The sequence below is a fragment of the Coptis chinensis genome, chromosome 5 (assembly GCF_015680905.1).
Source record: "Coptis chinensis isolate HL-2020 chromosome 5, ASM1568090v1, whole genome shotgun sequence".
In the NCBI taxonomy this organism is placed as follows: domain Eukaryota; kingdom Viridiplantae; phylum Streptophyta; class Magnoliopsida; order Ranunculales; family Ranunculaceae; genus Coptis; species Coptis chinensis.
Window position 1 is genome coordinate 73,996,469 of NC_141460.1, and position 20,319 is coordinate 74,016,787.

The 20,319-nt window shown below is 36.7% G+C and overlaps 2 protein-coding genes across 5 annotated transcripts; both read left to right on the top strand.

Annotated features, from left to right (window-relative positions):
- Nucleotides 1–451: 451 nt before the first annotated feature.
- LOC147498835 (U3 ribonucleoprotein (Utp) family protein) lies at nucleotides 452–9,451 on the top strand. The gene is made up of 11 exons (XM_086560714.1): nucleotides 452–774; nucleotides 1,539–1,641; nucleotides 1,721–2,196; nucleotides 4,593–4,814; nucleotides 5,041–5,367; nucleotides 5,661–6,014; nucleotides 6,106–6,186; nucleotides 6,272–6,355; nucleotides 6,443–6,820; nucleotides 8,595–8,726; nucleotides 9,052–9,451. Exons 1-11 carry the CDS (start codon nucleotides 514–516, stop codon nucleotides 9,208–9,210), a joined length of 2,577 nt encoding a protein of 858 aa, XP_086416840.1. The 5' UTR covers nucleotides 452–513; the 3' UTR covers nucleotides 9,211–9,451.
- A 200-nt stretch (nucleotides 9,452–9,651) lies between these two features.
- LOC147498836 (S-adenosyl-L-methionine-dependent methyltransferases superfamily protein) lies at nucleotides 9,652–19,873 on the top strand. 4 transcript variants are annotated; one of them, XM_086560715.1, is made up of 7 exons: nucleotides 9,652–9,875; nucleotides 10,784–10,953; nucleotides 11,116–11,236; nucleotides 17,560–17,684; nucleotides 18,827–18,955; nucleotides 19,222–19,389; nucleotides 19,640–19,873. In XM_086560715.1, the coding sequence occupies exons 1-7, from the start codon at nucleotides 9,695–9,697 to the stop codon at nucleotides 19,709–19,711; spliced, it is 966 nt and encodes a 321-aa protein (XP_086416841.1). In that variant the 5' UTR covers nucleotides 9,652–9,694; the 3' UTR covers nucleotides 19,712–19,873. The 4 variants fall into 4 exon arrangements, with proteins under 4 accessions (XP_086416841.1, XP_086416843.1, XP_086416844.1 ...); XM_086560717.1 differs by having other exon boundaries at nucleotides 18,827–18,946; XM_086560718.1 differs by having other exon boundaries at nucleotides 9,653–9,875; nucleotides 18,827–18,946; nucleotides 19,225–19,389.
- The last annotated feature ends 446 nt before the right edge of the window (nucleotides 19,874–20,319 follow it).

Below are 20,319 nucleotides of genomic sequence, written 5' to 3' on the forward strand. Positions count from 1 at the left end.
ATATATGGTCAGAATCGAGATTTGGGACGTTCGAGTGCGGGTCAGCATTCTGACGCATTGGCATTATGGGTACCTAACCGATGGAGATCAGACCTGATGTGTGAACACGTGTATTGTAGTGCAGAATGGAGGGTACTTCCAGTTGCTAAGTGGATTGTTTGTTCTATTAAAAACTTCAAGCATTAATTACACCCAAATGACAGTATCCTATATCCATTTTGTTGTGGACATGTGCCTAGTAAATTAAATTCAATCTGTTTCATCAGGATTATATCGACCTCGTTATAGGCCGGAATCATTATAATTCGACATTCCAGAACCATATACGTATGATTTCCTCTCTGATATAAAGATGGCCCAGTCCAAGTACAAAAAACGGGTCGGTTAAAACAAAGCCCATCCGAATTAAAACCATTTCTTCTCATTTTAGGGTTTAACAAGGTTTCTACTCTTTTCTTTCCCGTCAAAATATTTATAACCACACCCCCAGTTTTCAATAAGTACACCCCAACAATGGCGAAGAGAAAACAAACGAAAAAAAAAGAAGAAAGACGAAAAGGCCCTCGTTTACCAAACTCACTTAAACGTGAACTTGAATCCTTAAACCCCAAGAATGTAAATTCATCTGATGAAGAAGAAGGAGGAAGTGAAGATGAATTTAATAGTAACGATGTTTATGAGTATGAGGCAGAAGTACCGGAAGAAGAATCGAAGAAGAATAGAAGATATGACTCTGTTGATAACCTTGAATATCAACTACCTGATGAATTTGAGGTTTGGACTTTGTGAATTTTTATTAAAGTTTGGTTTTTTAATTCTAGTTTATTAGATTTGAGCTGAAATTTCGGTTAATGAAGGTTTTGGAAGGAGGGGTGTCGATATTTTAGAATGGGAATGTAGTGTTCATTGCACGTTTGCATAACTTGAACAAAGTTGTGAGGGCAATTTACTAATTTTTAAAAGATAGATTGTGGAAAGATGATAATTAGATGGGGAGTTAGCCAAGTATTTATGGGAAACGAGGGAAGAGGTAGGAAAGATAGGTAGTTGGAAATGGGAATGTAGTGTTTGTAGAATGTCTGCAGAACTCGGGGGAGTTGTACAATATTGTGAGCTATGTAGAGCTGCAGATTGTAAATGTTGCTTTTATGGTTTTCTACTCAATGAAGGAATTCTGAAGAATTGAAAATATTATAGTGAGACTTAGTTGGAAATGGTACATAACTAGGTATAGAAAGGTATATAGATAACTAGTAATGGATTCATTATGTTTTACAAGAATGAGAAATATTACCTTTGAAAAATATTCCAGTATCTATATAAAACTGCAGTGCACATTCCACTTTTGGAATTGCTATATATAAAGACATAACCTAGGACTAAACCTGATTAGTTGTACATTTTTAATCAAGCTTCTTTTGGATGTGTTATTATAGCTAGTGAGGTTGATTGTGCCTGTGGTCATGCACCAAAATTGGGGATTCCGTTTCTGTTCAAGCCATATTTATATTTTGGTTATATTCTTTTTCTTCATATAGGATGAGAATGTGTCATCCGATGATGATGATGAAGAAGAGGATAATGATGATAGACAGGCAAGGATGCTTCAAGGAACTGGAATCCCAGTCGATGCATTTGAAGGTAAAAGCAATTTTCAATGTTTCCCTTAATTATCTGTCTAAACATGTAACTGCGTGTAAAACGTTTCCATTTGATTTAGGTAAAAAGAGGAAGTTGTCCGTTGTGTCTGAGACATATCCGGAATCTGAATATAATCCTAGTCGTGGTGCTCTGGGGGGAGATGGTCTCATTAGTGTGAAAGATCTCTTGGATCCTCTTCAACAAATGCGTGGCTACAACGAGATTAGGAAGCGGATGCGTAAATTGGATACTGAATCCATGTCCGTTCCGGCTCCTCTTCCGAAACTGGATCAAGAAAAGCTGGAGAGGAGAGTAGCATATGAAAGTTCAAAGAAAGATCTCAGTAAGTTTGGACCTCAGGTCAAAAGGAACAGAGAAGCTCAAACCATTTTCTTCGATGAAGATATAGATGTAGGGTTTTCCACTGTAGGGGCAATAGCCTCTGAATTTCAACCTAGAACTGACTTTGAGAAGAAAATTGGTTCACTGGTTCATGATGCTAAGATTGTGGAAGCACACAGGGAGGATGGTGAAAGGCTTTTGGAACTTAATAAGGTAACTCTTACACTTGGGTTATATATTTTGTTTTGTGCTAGATGTAACCATGTTATATAAACATGCTTAAACATGTTTCTCTTGATATATATTCATTTGGATGTTCGGAATTCGCTCATTCAAGTAATTTACTCTATTACTACTATATGTTTAATTGTGAAATCCCCACCTTTAGTTTATTGAATCAAAATGAAGGGAGAGACGGACCGTGTAGTTTTTCTCAGGTCCCTTTTTAACTCTGAAAGTATCAGATTCCACGTCTTTCTCTTATTATTATCTTTTTTTCCCTTCATTTTTTTTCCCGAAAACCATCTTTCTAACGACATTCTGGAGTATTACTGTGTTTAAAATTTATTTATAAGAACTATGTGCTCCCTACAGTGCCGGCTTGTCCATTAAGCAAGTTAGGCGGCTGTTCAAGGCCTCCATCTATGGAAGGCCTTAAATTTCTAAAATAACCTTAGATGTTATATGTATGTTCGTTATATTTAGTAGCGTATTTTGTTGATATTTACGAAAAAACTGGAGAAAAGAGTAATTTTTGGATACTTAACCACTCACGCAAAGTTTTTTGGGGAGATTAGTCTTGAATTTGGTAAGGGTTGGGATTCAGTGCCACAATCATAATTCTACGTGCGTGAATATGAGATAATCCGTGAGCGGAGCGAACATTTTGGGAGAAGGGGTTATCTTGGGACAAAACCAACTTGGTTGGTTTCTGTCTGTCTGTCTCATCTCTTCCCTTCTGTTTTTTCTCTTCGTCTCTCTCACTCTCCCTTTTCCTCTCCCTCTCCAGACACTCTAAATCTCCACTCCTCCTTCTCCATCTCCACTCCTCCATCTTCCTCTCCCACTCCGCTCACCCCCACTGCTTAGCAGTATACTAGTCACATACAATTATTAATATCTCAAAGTCCACAATACTTAGCTGGGTAATAAGTGCCTAATTACATTAATTTTCCTTGTAATATTCTTGTTGAATCTTTTGTATTTAAGAACTAAATGAAAATTAAAAAAATCTGTTATGCCTTTCCTCGTTGACGAATGAGATTATGCTATTGTGTCATACTTGCTTCCCAAAAATCAGAAATGGTACAATATTTCAAACATGTTAGAGTTTTATTGTTAATGTTTTAACCTTTTCTTTAACTTGGGAGCATCCAAGTCAAAACCAATTGGTGATGAGTGGAGAGGCCCAACAACATTCATACTATAGTGCATATGTACAAGGGTTTAAAATCTCATGTGGGAGTATGCTAAACAACTCAACACGCCCCCTCACGTGTGGTGTTACTTGTGCCTGGAGTAAACGTCTTTGGGCCAACTAAAATAGTCCGCTTTGATACCATCTTAAACTTTGAAGAGTGGAAAAAATTGCATGAATCCACAATGCTTAAAAATCAAGGAAAAGAGAGACCTTTTGTGCACACAAAAGTCTCAACAATGAAAAAGAAAAAGGTGATAGTAGAAAGAAAGAGAGAAGATGGGAGTTTATTCTACAAAGTTTCTTGTTCTCTATGTTCTTCTTTCTCTAAGCCAGTCTAGTTTCATAGCATTTGAGGTGTTGGGCGGCTATGAAAACAGGACGTAGTTTTGTTTTCTCAAAAAGAAGACCTGGTTATGACTTATGAATTCTGACGTAAGACTACTTGGGAATGAGTGGTCATAAATAAATAGGCTGGTCTGCAACCGGAAAATGTGGACTGGACATCTTTAGCATGGTTTGTGTATTAAACATTTAAGCTTCTAAGTAAGTGATAACTATTGTCAATGCTCAATGGGTCGTATTAAACGAGAGATAGGCACATTCTTTGTCTGTTTACTTGCTTAAAATATAATCATATATATATATATATATATACGGATGGACCAGGGTACGTTGAAAAAAAAAAAAAAAAAATATATATATATATATATATATATATACGGATGGACCAGGGTACGTTGAAACCCCTAAATGACGCCCCGAATTGACACCCCTACCAAAAAGTGAACTTCCACAATGATTTAAACGGCTGAGTTTTGGTGGAGATGACCTTTCTACTATGTGGATCATGTCCACAAATAATCAGCTCTTTGATATCTCTGACCTTGTCAAATGTACTTAACAAAATTGAGAAACGTAGGCCATTAAACTTAATTTAGTAGTGAATCTTGCAATTTATGATTCGATGTGATCCTCAATTGACTGAGGGGATTCACGAGTTGACAACTATGGGTGTAATATTTGATTATTGTCTGTTTGGTGTACCTTTAGTTAGTTGGACTCCTTTTATTTGGTTTATGTTTGCTCTTCCAGTTTGGTGATGGGTTACAATCGATAAAGAGAAATTGGCGATTTGTTTGAATTGACATACAGATAATAACTTTCCCTTATGCTCATGGATACCTCACAGATATCTGTTGAAGATGTGAAGGATCGACAGAATCGTCTAGCTAAAATGCGTAGCCTTCTTTTCCGTCATGAAATGAAGTCGAAACACATAAAAAAGATTAAGTCTAAGGCATTTCATCGAGGATTGAAAAAGGACAAAATGAAGGCAGCATCTGCTGGAATGCAAACAGATCCAGAAGCTGCTAAGGAACAAGCAATGAAGCAAGAATTCAAACGAGCTGAGGTAAATTGTATATCTTGGTTTTTGTGTTGCATTCACTTGAACCATTAGATACTGAATCTACAATCCTTGTTCAAGATCTCTTTCCTTTGTTGGGCATCATAGGTCAGTTTTGGCCAAAATATGTTGGTATTTTTACTTACCTGATGGAGGAAGATTTACAATTTCCGCATTTTGCTCGTATAAAGTTTAGTTATCATCATTTCTTACAAGTCTTCATCATTTACAGGAGAGAATGAGATTGAAGCATAAAAACACGTCGAAGTGGGCAAAACGTATTTTGAAGCGTGGTCTGGAAGCCCAAGATGAAGGAACTCGAGTTGCTATCACTGAACAACTTCATCAGCATGCACTTTTGACCAGAAAGATGAATTCTATGAAGGACTCCACTAGTAGTGATGACAGTAGTGATGAGGACGACGATGGTGAACTCTCACCTGGCATAGAACATGATGGGGCTTCCAAACTGCTAAATATTGCAAGAGAGAAAACAATAAAAATTATGGAGGAGGAGGATGAAATGCCTACATCAGGAGTGCTTTCCTTGCCGTTCATGGTATACCTTTAGTTATTCTTGTTGGATCATCTTGTTAGTTGTTCATTGTGTTCGCTTCTCATGTCTGAATTAGTTCATCAAAATCTGACGTACTGCTTATTCTTGAGTCTCAACCCTTCATTACTGGCGTGTCTAAGTTTCTGTATCTCTAACTCGGTATAAAGCTTAAAAGAAGGGCCGATCTCAGGCTTAAAAATGAAGAAGCCCTGCTCGCTTCTAGTGAAGCCCTGGCCTCAATTGTTTTTAGTGTACTTAAAAATGATGTGTTCTTGTTTTGGTTATGTTCTGCTTAGGTCCGTGGGCTAAAAAAGCGAAAGGATGAAGCTTATGAAGAGGCCAAGCTTGCAGTTGAAGAGTACGATTCGTCACTAAAGCAGCTCGAGGATACCAAAGGGACAGGAACTCCAAAAGTTAGCACTTCAAGTGGTAGAAGGGTGTTCGGGGCAGCTAGAAAGCAATCTGAAGAATCAAGTAATAGGGTCGAGTTGGATAACGTTGACAGAGACAGTGAGAGCGAGGATGAGTGTAAGGCCAAAGACAATATTGACGTGGAATGTGCTAAAAATGGCACCTTACTGAAAGAGGTTCATGTCAACGCTGCTATGTTTGATGGAGATTCTGACATTGTTCATGATTCAATGTTTAAGGTATTAGCATCGCCATGAGTTATACTGATGTTTCCATTTCAGGAGCTTTCTCTTTAGAATTGATGTTTTAATCCTTTTGAGTGGTTGACAGAGTTTTGATGATACTATTAGAGACCCTGGCCCTAAGACAACATACGAAGTTTCTATTTTCGCGTCAAACTCCTGGAAAAAGGTAATAGGCATCCTCTGTTATTTTCTTTTTTTTCCTTTTTGCAATTAATTTAGTTGTCTATGTTTTCTTTTAAATTGATACGCAGATGGGAAGTAAAAATGGAACAAATGGCAAGGACAGAAAGTCGCAAGTGGTGGCAAAGCCAGCTTTGCCCAATCGGGACCTTAAGGTCTGACCTGGCCCTGTTCCTTGAATTATATCATATATATATTGGGTTCCTGTCTAAACTTTCTCGCTTTTTTGGCTTTATTTTTAGTTAAAGGAAATAGATGAAGATGGTGGTACAGAAAGTGAGGAAGAGATGGTGGATGGGATTCTGTCTCATAGTACAAAGCCAAATTATGAACTTCCATCTCAAGAAGATCTTATACGCCGTGCTTTTGCTGGTGATGATGTGGAGGAAGAGTTTGAGAAGGATAAAGAGGAAGTTCTTGATGAGGAGAACCCTGAACCTGAAAAACCAGTTTTGGTTCCAGGTTGGGGCCAGTGGACTCATATTCAAAAGAAGAAAGGTATGCCATCCTGGATGCTGGAGGAGCATGAAATTGCAAGAAAGAAGAGGGAAGACAGCCTTAAAAAGAGAAAGGATGCGCATCTTAAGCATGTGATAATATCTGAGAAGATCAACAAAAAGGTGAGTAATGCTGATGAAGTTTGCAGTAGAACTTCTAGATATGTTTCTCTTGTTTGGCTTGCTCCTCTTTTTTTTTGCTCAGAAAAAAATGAAAGATACAAATACATAATTCAATACATACAAATAAAAGATCCTATTTACAATACACCATACCCCTCAATGTCTAAAAATCACAAACAATCCCATCTAGCTATAAACTGCTGAAAGGGCCAGTTCCTAAAGTCCTTCAAGACTATACACCATCAGATATAAAGAGTCTCCCCCTTGCTAGAAGACAGCTTAGATGCACTAAGCAGCAATTAATCACTCTCTGAGATGGGATCACTTACCATCTTCTTTTGGAGAAATGTGTGCATCTAAAACTCTTATGTTTTGCTCAATGGGCTGGGAACTTCTTAGTGCAAACAAAAAGTTCAAAGAAGAAAATAATGAGGGCAAGCAGCAAAATTTTAGAAAAAGCATAACATAATTAAAGTGCAGATCGGTACATTTTAAAATGACTGCAAAGAGGATTTAGCTTATATAGTGTTAACATGTGAAACACTAGTGTTGAATGAAACTCATTTCAGAATGATTTCTAGTATGTTTTTAAATTTCTTCTCATTTCTAATTTTCTATATGTCGCGGCTATTATAGATAAGTTTTAGGTAGGAAACATTCCCAAAGCATGCAACCAAGATTTCTTTACGAGACAGTAACAAGAGTACAAGACCACCTATGCTCTAAGTAACAGAATGTGTAACCAAGGAAAGATATGTTTGTGGACTTAGTGTAGCAGAGATGAAAATGTTGAAATAGGAAGCGATATAGTACAAATGATAGTTGCATATTAATATTCCTTGAACGAACTCGTACTCCACTTGATCTCCTTTCTAGCGATGAGGAGGAATTGCAACTTTGGAGTATGAGTTCTAAAAAGCGCTAGGCAGGGTTTAACAGTCATTCCAAGTTCAAACAGTCAAACACCAAATAATATACTCCTTAGAAAGACATAAAAGTTCTCCAACAAACATTCCCCTTATTTCAACACATAAACATATGAAGCAGTCAACCAGGTCTATGACACCACTTCTTCAACTCCCTCTAATACTCTTTCCAGCAGACACATACTTATTCTTCATCGGCTCCCTCCTTTGTCAAACTTTTTTTTGTCTCAAATATAATCTGTCTGAAGAATGAAGGACCAAGTGATTTAGAGATTTGGGCCTTTTGTATGTTTCGTCTCTTCTTTTTTTTATAGCCCTTTCTGGGCTTTTATTTTTTTAATGTTTCCGCATAGTCATCCCAGACAATTTTCTGAATGGTTAGAGACCTAGGCGGCCCCAGCTAGTCCCTATTCTCAGAACACTGCACTATATTTTGGACTGCTTCGGTTAAGTGCTGCCCCCTAGAAACTTTTTAAACAATGTTCAGTGCCGTCATCCACACCAACGCTTCGTTTTTTTCCCCTAAAAGTCGATAGAACTGTATCTTGTTGCGTGTTATGTAGCACAGCTTCCTTACGACAAATATTTCTTATATTAAAACTATTCCTCAAGCCAGGCAGCTGATATGTTTGGGGTTTCCTGCATTGTCTTGGAAGATGATATGTTTGGGGTTTCCCACATTGTCTTGGATGATCATTGCTTAAATTACCCTAGTTTAATCTGTGTATGGTAGCGTAAGATGATATGATGTGGTGTTGTGTTTTCTTCTTGTATCACCTTCTTTTGCTTTTGTGTCAGTTGGTTTGCGTTTCAAACTATTATGATCTTATAGAATGCTTTCTTCACAGGCTGAGAAGCTACATACCAAGACTTTGCCGTTCCCATTCACATCAAAAGAAGTTTTTGAACAGAGTATACGAGTTCCTATAGGACCTGAGTTCAACCCTGCAACTTCTGTTGGAGCATTAATTCGTCCAGAGGTAAGTTTGACTAACCCTGAGCATGCCCTTAGATTGCGATATTCTTTTTCTGTGGAATCCCCTTAGTGGTTTTGTAAGAATTGTTTTACTGAAAATTCTAAAAGAACATTTGTTGAGGAATTTCTAGGTTCCCTTTTCATGCTAAATAACTAAATACTCCATTATAAAGAAAAATTGTTTCCAAGAAAATATATTCTTCAATGCTTGTTACTTTAAAAACTGAGATGCTCAGGGTCTTTTTTTTTTCTGTTTTCTTCGTCAAATTTAGTTTAATTCCTACAGGTTGAATGTACTTGGGTTTCTCATAGTAGTACCTTATTTTCAGGTGGTGAAGAAACCTGGGGTCATCATAAAGCCAATTAAGTTGGAGGAAATCAATCCTTATGAGAAAGAAAATGATCACAAGTCAAAGGGGCAGAATCAGAAAACAAAGATAAATAACACTAGCAGTCGCAAAGCGACCAAAAGGTTGAAAGCCAAGTAGAACAAAGAGCCTATTGGAAGTTTCTGCTAACTTGGCTTTATTTATGCCTAGCATTTTTGTTGAGGGTCTTATTTATTCAATATGTAAAACGGCACGTGTATCTACAAGATGAGGGGGGCGAGAAATTGTACTTGCTGATTGAGTGATTGAACTCGAGATGTAATACATGTATTGGAAATTTAACCAACAAAAACTAAAAGCCACAGAAAACTTGGATATGAGCACTCCATTCTTCAGTTGAGCTTTTATCTTCTCAGCATTGTAAAACTTCCGGGGAACATCAATTATAGTATGGTACATTCCAACAGTCTCACAGTCATAAACATCTCTGTCACCTTTTGCTTTGATTGTTAGTATGTCTCGCGCATCTTCTTTTCTGTACCAGTTATATAATTCCAAAATATCTCGCGGCATTTTGTTAGCATGCCACTTGTACGCACACTTTCTATCCATTTGCTGACTTTTAACGTGGGCTGTGTTTTTTATGGCCGCTGCAAACCTGTTCCCATCATTCCTATCTTCTTCTTCTTCTTCTTCTACAACCAAGAAGAAGAAGACTAGTAGTTGGAATGGGTTTCGAGCAAACTTAGCAGGTGACAATGATCCAATGCTCCAAACAGCCATTAGTCGTGCTTCACTTCGTTTTCAAGAGTCTCTCAAACCAGGTATCCCTTTGTTTTCAGATATAAGATTATTTATCAAGTACCCCATCCCATCATGGAATTTTATATTGAAAACCCACTTTCAGATGCCGTATACGTTTCCTAGAGTTCTAGCTTATAATCATCTTCCCATTGAATTGCCAAATGTTAATGCAAAGAGAGACCCTGCTTGTCCAAAACAACTATAGGACACAAGTCTCGGGCTAGAGCTACTCTGGATCCATCTAAACATGAGTACCAGGCTTAAGTTGATTCATATAGACTCTTGGGATTGATCCATACCACCTCAACCCTCCAATTTCTCAGGAAACTTTTTCTTTGGCCTATGAAAGCCTTTAAGAACACTACTAATATGTGGAACATGTTTATTTGAGTTCTGCTTCACGCGACTTTTAAACACACATGTGAATTGGCCTCATATCTCCAACACATTGAAATTTTACACTAGAGATAGGTGTGCATGATGGATTAAAAAAATATCAGTGTGTTATTGTAAATGTCAGTTTCTAGTTCAAACCTCGTAATATCGTCTAGACGCTAGAAGTTGAAACTTGCTATGTTTTTCCTACCTTTAGTTGATGTGTTTAAAGCATCCCGTTTTGTAATCATATAGCTTTTAAGCTTACTTGGCCAAAACCTTAATTAGCTTTTCAGTGATTTGTTTCTAATTCCAGATCTTTATTATTTGATAGATAATTGCACATCAATATGTCACAACTACTTTAACATGTTTGTGACTGGGTTTTACCCGCATCCATCTTTCAATGGCTTAGTCGATCATTGCCAGTTTTATGCAGTGTTTCTTTGAGATGGCATTTACGTGTTAACAGTAATCAACATAATTTTTTAGCCAAATAATTACGGTTGTCAAGTTGTACTTTGTGTAATAATGTTTTTTCTATTCATTGCAGAACCTCTTTTCCTTGACCCATATGCCGGTTGTTTTGTTGATTTTGATGTTCAAAAGGATATGAAGCAGAGCCCATTGTTAACAGCATCAACAAGCCACTACGGCCTCGCAACGAAGTTTATTGATGACAGGTTGCTTAGTGCAGTGAAGGGCTTAGATGGAATCAGACAGGTAGTTCTATTTTATTGAAACAATTAGGTCTTAATCCAGTCTTTCACCCATGTGGTTTTGATTTGCCATTACTATGATATATCATATATGAATATATACTTGTATGCATGCATTCTTGTTTAGCAAATAATGAATTTCTAGTTTTTAACTTATATCTTACAGATTGTTCTTTTAACAGATGGCATGGATACGCGACCATATAGGCTAAAGTGGCCAAATGCAACCATATTATTTGACATATCATCGGAAAGAATCTTTAACAGTGCAGCTCAAAAGCTTGAAGGTTTGTATGAGAGCATAACCTTGATTTTCTTCTCATGCTTTCTTGAACTTTGGTTGTATAAGGAATCATTAAGTTTTCTAAGAGCATAACCTTTATTTATTCCCCTTATTATTTCGGATGCTTGAGGATAAATACACAGAATAGGAACTAAATATCAGTTTCTTGTACCACTTGAGAGCTTACAGCCTCTAAACTTGTTGAAACATCCTAAATCAACCCATATTAGACTGAAGATTCATCACTTTCTTGGGAAGTGTGGCCCAATGTCGTCAGATCGATTCCCACCATCACCTGGAGGGATTTTTTTCTTTTGGGAGGGGGGAGTGGGAGGGAGGGGGGTTAGGGTTGAAAATGAATAAACGTTTTGTTTGTAACTATCAAAAAAGAGAAAACCATCACTTCCTTCTATTCAAGTTAGTTCTCTGAATATATTTTTCCTCCTATTGAACTTGCTTAAGTTTGTAATATTGAAAAAAAAAATTGATATAGAATAATGTTGATCGTCTTATGTGGGATCTGGTGACGGACATGGAGTATACATTGAATACTTTCACTTGTTTGTGAGCTTTTCCTCTTGTTGACTGTGTGGACCTTTTAAAAATAATCTGTGTCGGACATGGCACAAACACATATTATATGTGATATACCTCAATTTTTTGTATTTCGCCGTGTCAGACACTTCATATTTGTGTCAATGTAACTTAGGTGTGGACCAAATAGACACCCCCTAAGTTATGCCACGTGGCAGCATCAAGGGCAAGTGCAAGATTATGAAGCACCTCGTCAGCATTGAAGTTGCAACATAGCAAGGTAGGTTCATTGAACAATGTGGCTAATTAAAGAAGTTGAAGAAATCAATGGATTAAATTCTCCTTCTTGTATTATGATAAAGGAGACCTCAACTTACCATTAATGAGGGCTCGAATGTATGGAGAGTGAGGGATGAAGAAAATAGGGAGAATCATTATTATCATTAACGCAATCAGTGTGGACTGTGGACGTAAACACCCATTTGCCGAACCACAATAAAACCAGTCTTCTTTCTTCAATTTTTCGAATCTTTAAAAAATAGTATGAAAAATAAAGAGAGAGCAAGACACTTTTATTGTGGTTCGGCAAAAAGGTGCCTACGTCCACCCTAATGAATGTGTTAGTGATAATCATCGATCCTCCCTCTTTTCTACATGCATTTCTCTCCGTAGCTTCCAGCCCCCATTAATGGTGAGTTAGGGTTTCATGAATTTACAAGATGGGATTAACTAGTCAATCCCCTGATTTATGCCTTTCAAAGATCCCTTGATTTCTTCAACTTCTTTAATTATCCCGTGGTTCGATGAACCTGGCTTGCTTAGGTGGAACTTCAATGTTAAGCGGATTTGATGACCATGTAGATTATAACATCCCCAATTTTTAGACAACATAGATTACATTATTTGAATTGAAAATAATTATTATATTATGAAGTTTAGCTTGTTCTAGAATTTGTTTGGTTGTTGTTGATTTTTCAAAATTGTTTTTATTTGAATTGTTTGTTAGAACTTGTGTGGGTATTTTAGAATCATTGTTGGGCTTGAAAACATTGTTAAAATGTACCCATTGATATAGGTATGGACCTTGGGTGTTTTTAGACCCATTTGAGGCCCATATGTTAACTTAAACAGACTTAAAACATTGAATAAACAAGACCTGCGAATTTCCTCTGTAAAAATCTCATTATTCAAAAGCAAAACCCTAGCCTCCATTAAAAAAAATGTTTTTGATTGAAAGAAATAAAAAGGAGAAGAAGAAGAAAAGGGATTGGAGAAAAGGAAGCATATATGGATATTCTTTTGCAAATTCAATTTCGGGTGAGTAGTCTAAACCTTATTTTCATATAATTGATTTATTACTATGGTTTAAATTAGTTGCGTATTTAATTCTCTATAATGATATAGAACTTTGAGATCGAAATTATTTGTTTAATCAGAGACTTTCAGTATATTGAGTTATTGGCACCAAAAGTTTAGCTTTGATATATATGTGTTGTTGTGTTCAGGAGTATTTGTATACGGTAGTGAGTAAACCATGTGTTTATTGATTGATTGGTATTATTATATAGGCCTGCAACTGTTTTGAATGATGTGAAGTCATTGGATTCATGTTACAGTGTTTTGATTTTCAGAATTTCATAACTGTTCTTAGTAATTTAAGCATAAAAAATTCGTTTTTTATCTTTTTGATATGAATCCAACGCCTGTCTACTGTAGACACGCATATCTACAACTTTCGTGTTTTGTAAAATTTCATATCTAGTCGTTTTGCATACTGAAATTTAAGTTGAAGTCTGACGCAGAAACTGGGACTGAAACTGAGAAGTCTGCAGTAATAAAATCATATAAAATAAAATATTTACTCTTTTGTGTTGATTCCAAAACCATTAGAATCTAGACTTACAGAGGTACAACCTCATACTTTGACCCGAGTTCATACTCGTGTTTAAGATTATGAAAACTGACTTCAATATATGATAACTGTTTGTGCACATATTCTGGATATGTTGCATTGTAAGAAGTGTATATGACACTATACTTTGTAGATTTGTGGGAAACCAAAACCTAATGAAACCTTAGAGAGTCGTTTATCGGATGCATTGAGCCTCATTTAATTTGGATGAGTTACGGAAAAGATATGACCTCGACAATTCTATACGTCAAAAATTCTATTCGTCAGAAAACAGTTTTCTGCATAGGGTTTGATCACAAATTGCATAAAGTTAGGGGGAGAGTTAGAGTTTTTGTAAAACATGAAAAGGTGAGTTTTATAAGTCTTATTTCTAACTCAATTGGCCTCGTCATATTCGAGATCTGTGGAGGTAGATATGATGTCTGGAAGTTTGAGTGGCAGAAAACAGTGCGTCAGAAATCAGTTTTTGTGCACTGTGTTCTAACCTAGTTTTCGTATACTTAGAATGAGATTGAGTATTGTTGTAAAACATAAAAAAATAAGTTCTGTGTTAGATTTTCAACACAAAAAGCCTTGATGTATTTGGATACCTGTGGAAAGAGTTGTGATATTCGGAAGATAGCCCGTCAGAAATCTAGTTTGCTGAAATTAGGATTTTTACCGTTTTCAACCTAAGTTTTCTTTTAGATGGGCTGAGGTTGGGACTTCGAGTTATACATGAAAAAGTATGTCTACATACCTTAGTTTCTAAATAATTAAGTTACATATCATTTGGATGAATGTAGTAAAAACTATAGCAAATGTGGCTGATAAGAACTACGAAGGCTTGATTCCAATCTTGAAAGATTTGGATACGTAGGCAGCTTTGAGCAAAAGTGCAGCCACTACACTACACTATATTATATATATTATATATTAGTTTTTGTGATAATTATGTGTACAATGTTAATACTTAATTGTGTACGTGATTGTTATTGTTTAAAATGTATTCACGAGACATTTAACTAATGCGTTATTCCTGATGGAACATTTTGATATCTAAGATTTATATAATTGATAATGAGGTGAGTTGATTAGTTATTGTGTTTGGAATCTTTAGTAATGAATTATTGTTTGAGACGATATTTGTTTTGTAATGAAATATTATAATAACTGAGAACTCTTGAGTGTTAAAATCTGGTGTAAAAGTGTCAGGTGAAAATTTAATGTGTCGCCCACGTCTTTAGATCTCTCCACACCTCTTTGATGAAAAGAAATGAAATGAAATGTTTATGACTAATGATGTCATGTGAAAAGCCGCCTTAGAGAGGAATTAAGGCATTCGCCTTGCGGGTTGGCTGTATTTCTTGAATGTACGGGAATGTAGGTGGGTATTTCTTGAATGTGGCAGGAATAATCCAATGTATTCATTGAATGTGCCATGAATGACCTGTTAGTGTTATGATGGGTATTCCTTGAATGTGGCGGGAATGACCCAAGGTATTCATTGAATGTGTCATGAATGACCTGTTAGTGTTATGATGGGTATTTTTGAATGTGGCGGGAATGACCTGATATTTTGTTATGCCCAAAAGAGGTTTTGTGATTGTGTGTATGGGAAGCCCAGAGATGGCTATGACTCACAAGTTATGAGTTTACAAGATGAAAATATGTTTCTTGGAGGTGATATCCCCGCTTGGGACATATGTCTTGTAGTGGTACTCGGTGTGAGTGAGGCACACGGATATGTGTGATTTGGCAAATGTGTGTAGTGCAAATCGTAGAGTAGGAATTAAAGGTTGGGCTGTGTTTTTTAATAAATGAGTCAACGAGATAATTAATAAGCAAAGTAAAATATTGATTTTTACGTGTGACTGAGTTATTGCATATGAATATTTATGTATTATGATGTACATGATATCTTATAAGAAATGTATACGTGGTTTGTGTGAGTGTACTCTCGAGGGATGAGTGTACTCTCTAGCTGTGATATGTTTTCTCGTTCTCATAAGTAGACGAGTGATTTTTAAAAAAAATATTGGCTTTAAGTATGAGCAAGTTGTTGGACTTGAACGTTAATATTGATGATATATTATGTCAGATTGTATATTTTCATGGGTATTATGAGAGAAGTAGATATATGAATTAAATGTTTAGGTTTGGGAAACCTAACTTTGTTTTGCAGGAGGGTAGGACTTAATGATATTTTGTACAGGGACGCTGTCCTACCCTTATACAGAAGGGGATATCAGTAAGATTTAATTCAATGACTAAGTTATTAAAATGAGTTATTATCATGAGTTAATAGAATGGATGTCTTGCTTGGGAAGAAACTATGCCGGTTGAAATGACGGAACTACTACCTGTCTTCCAAGCTGAGAATGGTTAAGTTATGGGTACATATAAAGTGTTTGTTTGGATAATTAAAGTATGGAATTGTTTTTATGTTGTTGGTCAGCAAATTCAATTTGTTGACTCATGTTTGCTTTCTTTTGCAACGTGGGTGTGTTCTTGGAAACATAGATGTTAGAATGTAGTGGATGAAGACGTTTGATTTGGATTCGCTTTTGGAGTCTTACTGGTATAAGTTATATGAAGTATAAAGTCTTGATTTGAAACAGATGTAATAGAGTTGTTTTGAAATTCTTGAATTTGTACATTAAGAGTTGTTCTTTTGGTTTTAATTTGATCTCATATTTTAATATCGTGATTGATAATGGGTTATTAGGGTTTGGTTTCATCCTGGATTTTCAGAAGATGGAATAGGGTGTGGATAATTTCCTATTTTAAATTTTCTGAAAATTTTGGGGTGTGACATAGATGCCCTTTGATGTGTGCCATTCTGCCACATGGCATAATTAAGGGGTGCACAATTGGTCCTCACGGTGATCAATTAAAAAAACATCTTGTTTTTTACTCTTTTGCTATAGAGAGCTAATGAAAGCCGGAGTAAATGTCACCAGATGATCTGTGAGTGTCCATTGGTTAACTGGTCAAGACTCAAGACATGGGGGATTCTTCTTAACTTCCCCGAGGTCTGGGTTCGAGCCTACTCTCACATGTGGAGGGGTCTGTGAAGATTAGGGATTTAGTAATAGTAAGAATAAAACAAAGTGCCATTAAATGATTGGATGTGTGTTCGGGGTTTGAGCCTGCCAACATGGCAAGCAGTGGCGGAGCCAGGGGGCATCAGTATACTTTTCAAAGTAAACGATACAAAACACTTATTACTAGTTACGACAAGTAAGTAGAAAAGATAAAAATGTCATGCCAAATTTGAAAGCTTCGATTTTTGCTTGCTACTTTCCTACCCAAGAAGAAAATCTTGGCTCTGTCATTGCTGCTAGAGTGGTAGGAAAATATATGGTTTCATGGTACATCACCAAACGTTTTCTCTTCATGAGTAGACTTGACTATTATTCACTATGATAAGAGAAGTGAAAATGGAATCGTGCATGTCACCATGTCAGTCATGTACTTATGTACAATACAAATCAAACTGATATCCACACCCATGCCAGAGTCTTCATTTTCAAGTGGTTACAGTATGCCCCTGCATTGTATCTCTGCATAATCGGGTAACGTTTCACTTGATCCAATATATTTTTCTTGCTTTATGTTATTGACAATTGACATACTTCAAGAGTAATATAAAAGAAAGTAATTAGATTGGCATCCGGTGAACTTTGAACGTGCACATGTTAGAATTGAAACCATGTTGACTATTTTGATGTAGCATGTCAATTGCATTCCTTTTTTGGTTCTCTAATGTTTTCTACCTGTCAGTGTTCTGATTGAGTTTTGGCTTATTAAACCTTTATGGGCTTTAGGCCTTCCCATTGTTGATAATTCACTGCGTATGTCATCAAGGCGGAGTTAATAAAAGCAAAATAAACCTGTAGGTGTGGGTGCTAGTATTCCAAAAAGCTGCTTGTTTATCCATATTCCATTAGAGTCCTCTGACAAACAAGAGATCCTCTGCAGAAAAGGTTTTAATGGTACTAGGCCAAGCATATGGGCATTGCAGGTAATAAGCGGTTATCCATTTTCTGTTTTTTTTAAGGGTCCTGTTACTGTCGGACCCCATATTTTGTTGGGCAGACCCCAAAAACAAAAATAATTATTACAAGTGTGTCATTGGTCCCAAAAAGTTGTTTTGTGTTGGGCACCTTCCCAAACCAACTTGAATTTCACTTGTTGCAAACTTGCAACCTTTTAAGCCTTTCTCTTCTTTTATATTCTCTTCTCTTCCACCATCCCAAATCTTAAACTATGAAAATTATATCCTAACACTAACATTAAACACTATGGCTGAATATGCCTGTGACTAGGGATAAATATGCATGTGTGCAGTGGCTGAATGAGAAAATTCGAACACCTTAGGCTTAAACGACCCAGTTAGGTTGTTCGTTATGCAAACCAAACGGTCTGATCACACTGTCTGGTGAGTCCAAAACAATGTGGTCATGTCGTTTGGGATTTGGACTTAGAAAAAAACTTACCGGCGTGGTCACACCATTTGGACTAAATCCCAAACGACTTGGCCACACCGGTCAAGAGGCCAAAAAACAGAACTTCATATTTTTTCGAAGTTCAAATCCCAAACGACATGGCCACACCGTGTGGCCAAGTCGTTTGGGACTTAGTCCAAACGGTGTGACCACACCGGTAAGTTTTTTTCTAAGTCCAAATCCCAAACGATATGGCCACATCGTTTTGGACTCGATCGCATAATAATGACCGCTTGGTTTGTAATAAACCAATCCACCTAGGCTGGGTCGTTTAAGCTTTAAGTGGTGTTCGAATTTTCTATTCAAACCATCGACATTACATACATATTCAGCCCTAGTCACATGCATATTCAGCCCTAGTGTTTAATGTTAGTGTTAGGATATAGTTTTCATGGTTTAAGATTTAGGATGGTAGAAGAGAAGAGAGAAGAGAAGAGAAGGGTTGAAAAGGTTGCAAGTTTGCAACAAGTGAAATTCACGTTGGTTTGGGAGGTGCCCAATACAAAACAATTTTTTGGGACGAATGACACACTTGTAATAATTATTTTTGTTTTTGGGGTCTGCCCAACACAATATGGGGTCCGTCAGTAACAAATACCTTTTTTTAATGGCTATGGAGAAATGGAGATTAATTTATTGTATCTGGACTCTGTTTTAGGGGCTACCATTAATGACTTTGGCATGTTTCATGGATATTTTGCTCACTGTTAGTAATTTAGCGGCGGAAGGATGTTATTTCATTGGGGAATTGCCTGCCTGGTTAACTGAAACTGAAGTTGTAAGTAAGGTCAGGTTGCTCTGATATTTTCGGCATGTTTAGTTTTTAACGAAAATGGAACTCTAGTAAATGATAATCTTGAATTGTATTCTTTGAGAGTTTCCACTGAATTGTATTCTTTGAGAAGACTTTTTTAAATCACATATCTCACACTCAGGCTCACCATATCGTCAGACCTTTCTTGTCAAATCAATTTCCTTCATAATACTTAGATTTGGTCATTTGGGTGAAACAATTATCAGAGATAATCAAACAATTATTTGTGTGGTCTTAAGCAGTCTGACACACTGAAGTGGATAGACAAGCTTTTCATGAGTAATGGCTTTCGCGTTGATGTTATTACTTATGATGAAGCTGCGAAGCATGTGAGCAAGAACCCTCCTTCAGGAGACTATGGAAATATACTTTTTGTCGCAAAGCAGTTGCGGTTGTCCGACACTCAGGTATACACTTGTACCCAAACCACAAGTCTTTAAATTCAAGTCACTTCGTATATAGTAAGTTTTAAATTACATTGTTGAAGTGAGAAACATACATTTGTTTAAATGTTGTGGTAGATTACCTTTTGGGATCAAATTTATGTGGATATCTTTTGGGTCAAGTTGAATAATGCAAGCTGCAATCATCTTTAAGATTGCATGTGGATTTGCTAAAATATTCTAAAAGGATCGTGCATTGTTTCTCTAATTGCAGATAGATAGCTGGAGAACAGAATCTTCAAGGATAGAGGCCGAAGGAGATGAAGAGGGGTTTGAGGAACTTTGACAGCAGAACCTGTTGAGCAAATAAGTCTAAAATGATTTAATATAAGTATATCGTTAGGTATGTGCAAGTTCCTATTGTAACCACATTGATAAAGCTATCATTTCATATGTTCTCAACCCCAATATTTATTTATCAGTGGCATCCACTCCTCTGTTAGCGTTCTGACAAGCATGACGCCATGTTCCTATTTCTTCCTTGCATGTCTAGTAGCCCTGTTCTTGCAGGCTGTTCATACATCCTTTCCGAACATCCCAGAAGCATGGAGATGCAGTTTTCTAATATTCTCGACCCAAAGCAGCATGCACGGTCCCCTCCAACAAAAACTCGGGCCAAGCCTGCATTCCTCATTGAAAGGGCCTAAGCAAAGCAAGATTACTCATTATTGCAGGTGCCGACTAGCAAAGTCAGTAAAATCTTTGGGTGATGATACCAGAGGTCTGGGGTTTGAATCCCGCCAGCATCATAGAGTTACTGATCTCATTTAAAACAGGCTTTGCCAATACAAAAAAAAAAGAAAAAAAAGAAAAATAAAAATTACCCATTATCAAAGCAAGCCCGAGTCAATTGGAGGTTAAAAGGTTTGAGACTTTGAGCATGTATTTATTAAG

Coding starts and splice junctions, on each gene's coding strand:
- LOC147498836 (XM_086560715.1), top strand. CDS start 9,695: ATGGCCGCTGCAAACCTGTTCCCATCATTCCTATCTTCTTCTTCTTCT. Junction 9,876..10,783: donor TCAAGAGTCTCTCAAACCAG/GTATCCCTTTGT, acceptor TATTCATTGCAG/AACCTCTTTTCCTTGACCCA. Junction 19,390..19,639: donor TGCGGTTGTCCGACACTCAG/GTATACACTTGT, acceptor CTCTAATTGCAG/ATAGATAGCTGGAGAACAGA.
- LOC147498835 (XM_086560714.1), top strand. CDS start 514: ATGGCGAAGAGAAAACAAACGAAAAAAAAAGAAGAAAGACGAAAAGGC. Junction 1,642..1,720: donor CCCAGTCGATGCATTTGAAG/GTAAAAGCAATT, acceptor CATTTGATTTAG/GTAAAAAGAGGAAGTTGTCC. Junction 6,356..6,442: donor TGCCCAATCGGGACCTTAAG/GTCTGACCTGGC, acceptor CTTTATTTTTAG/TTAAAGGAAATAGATGAAGA.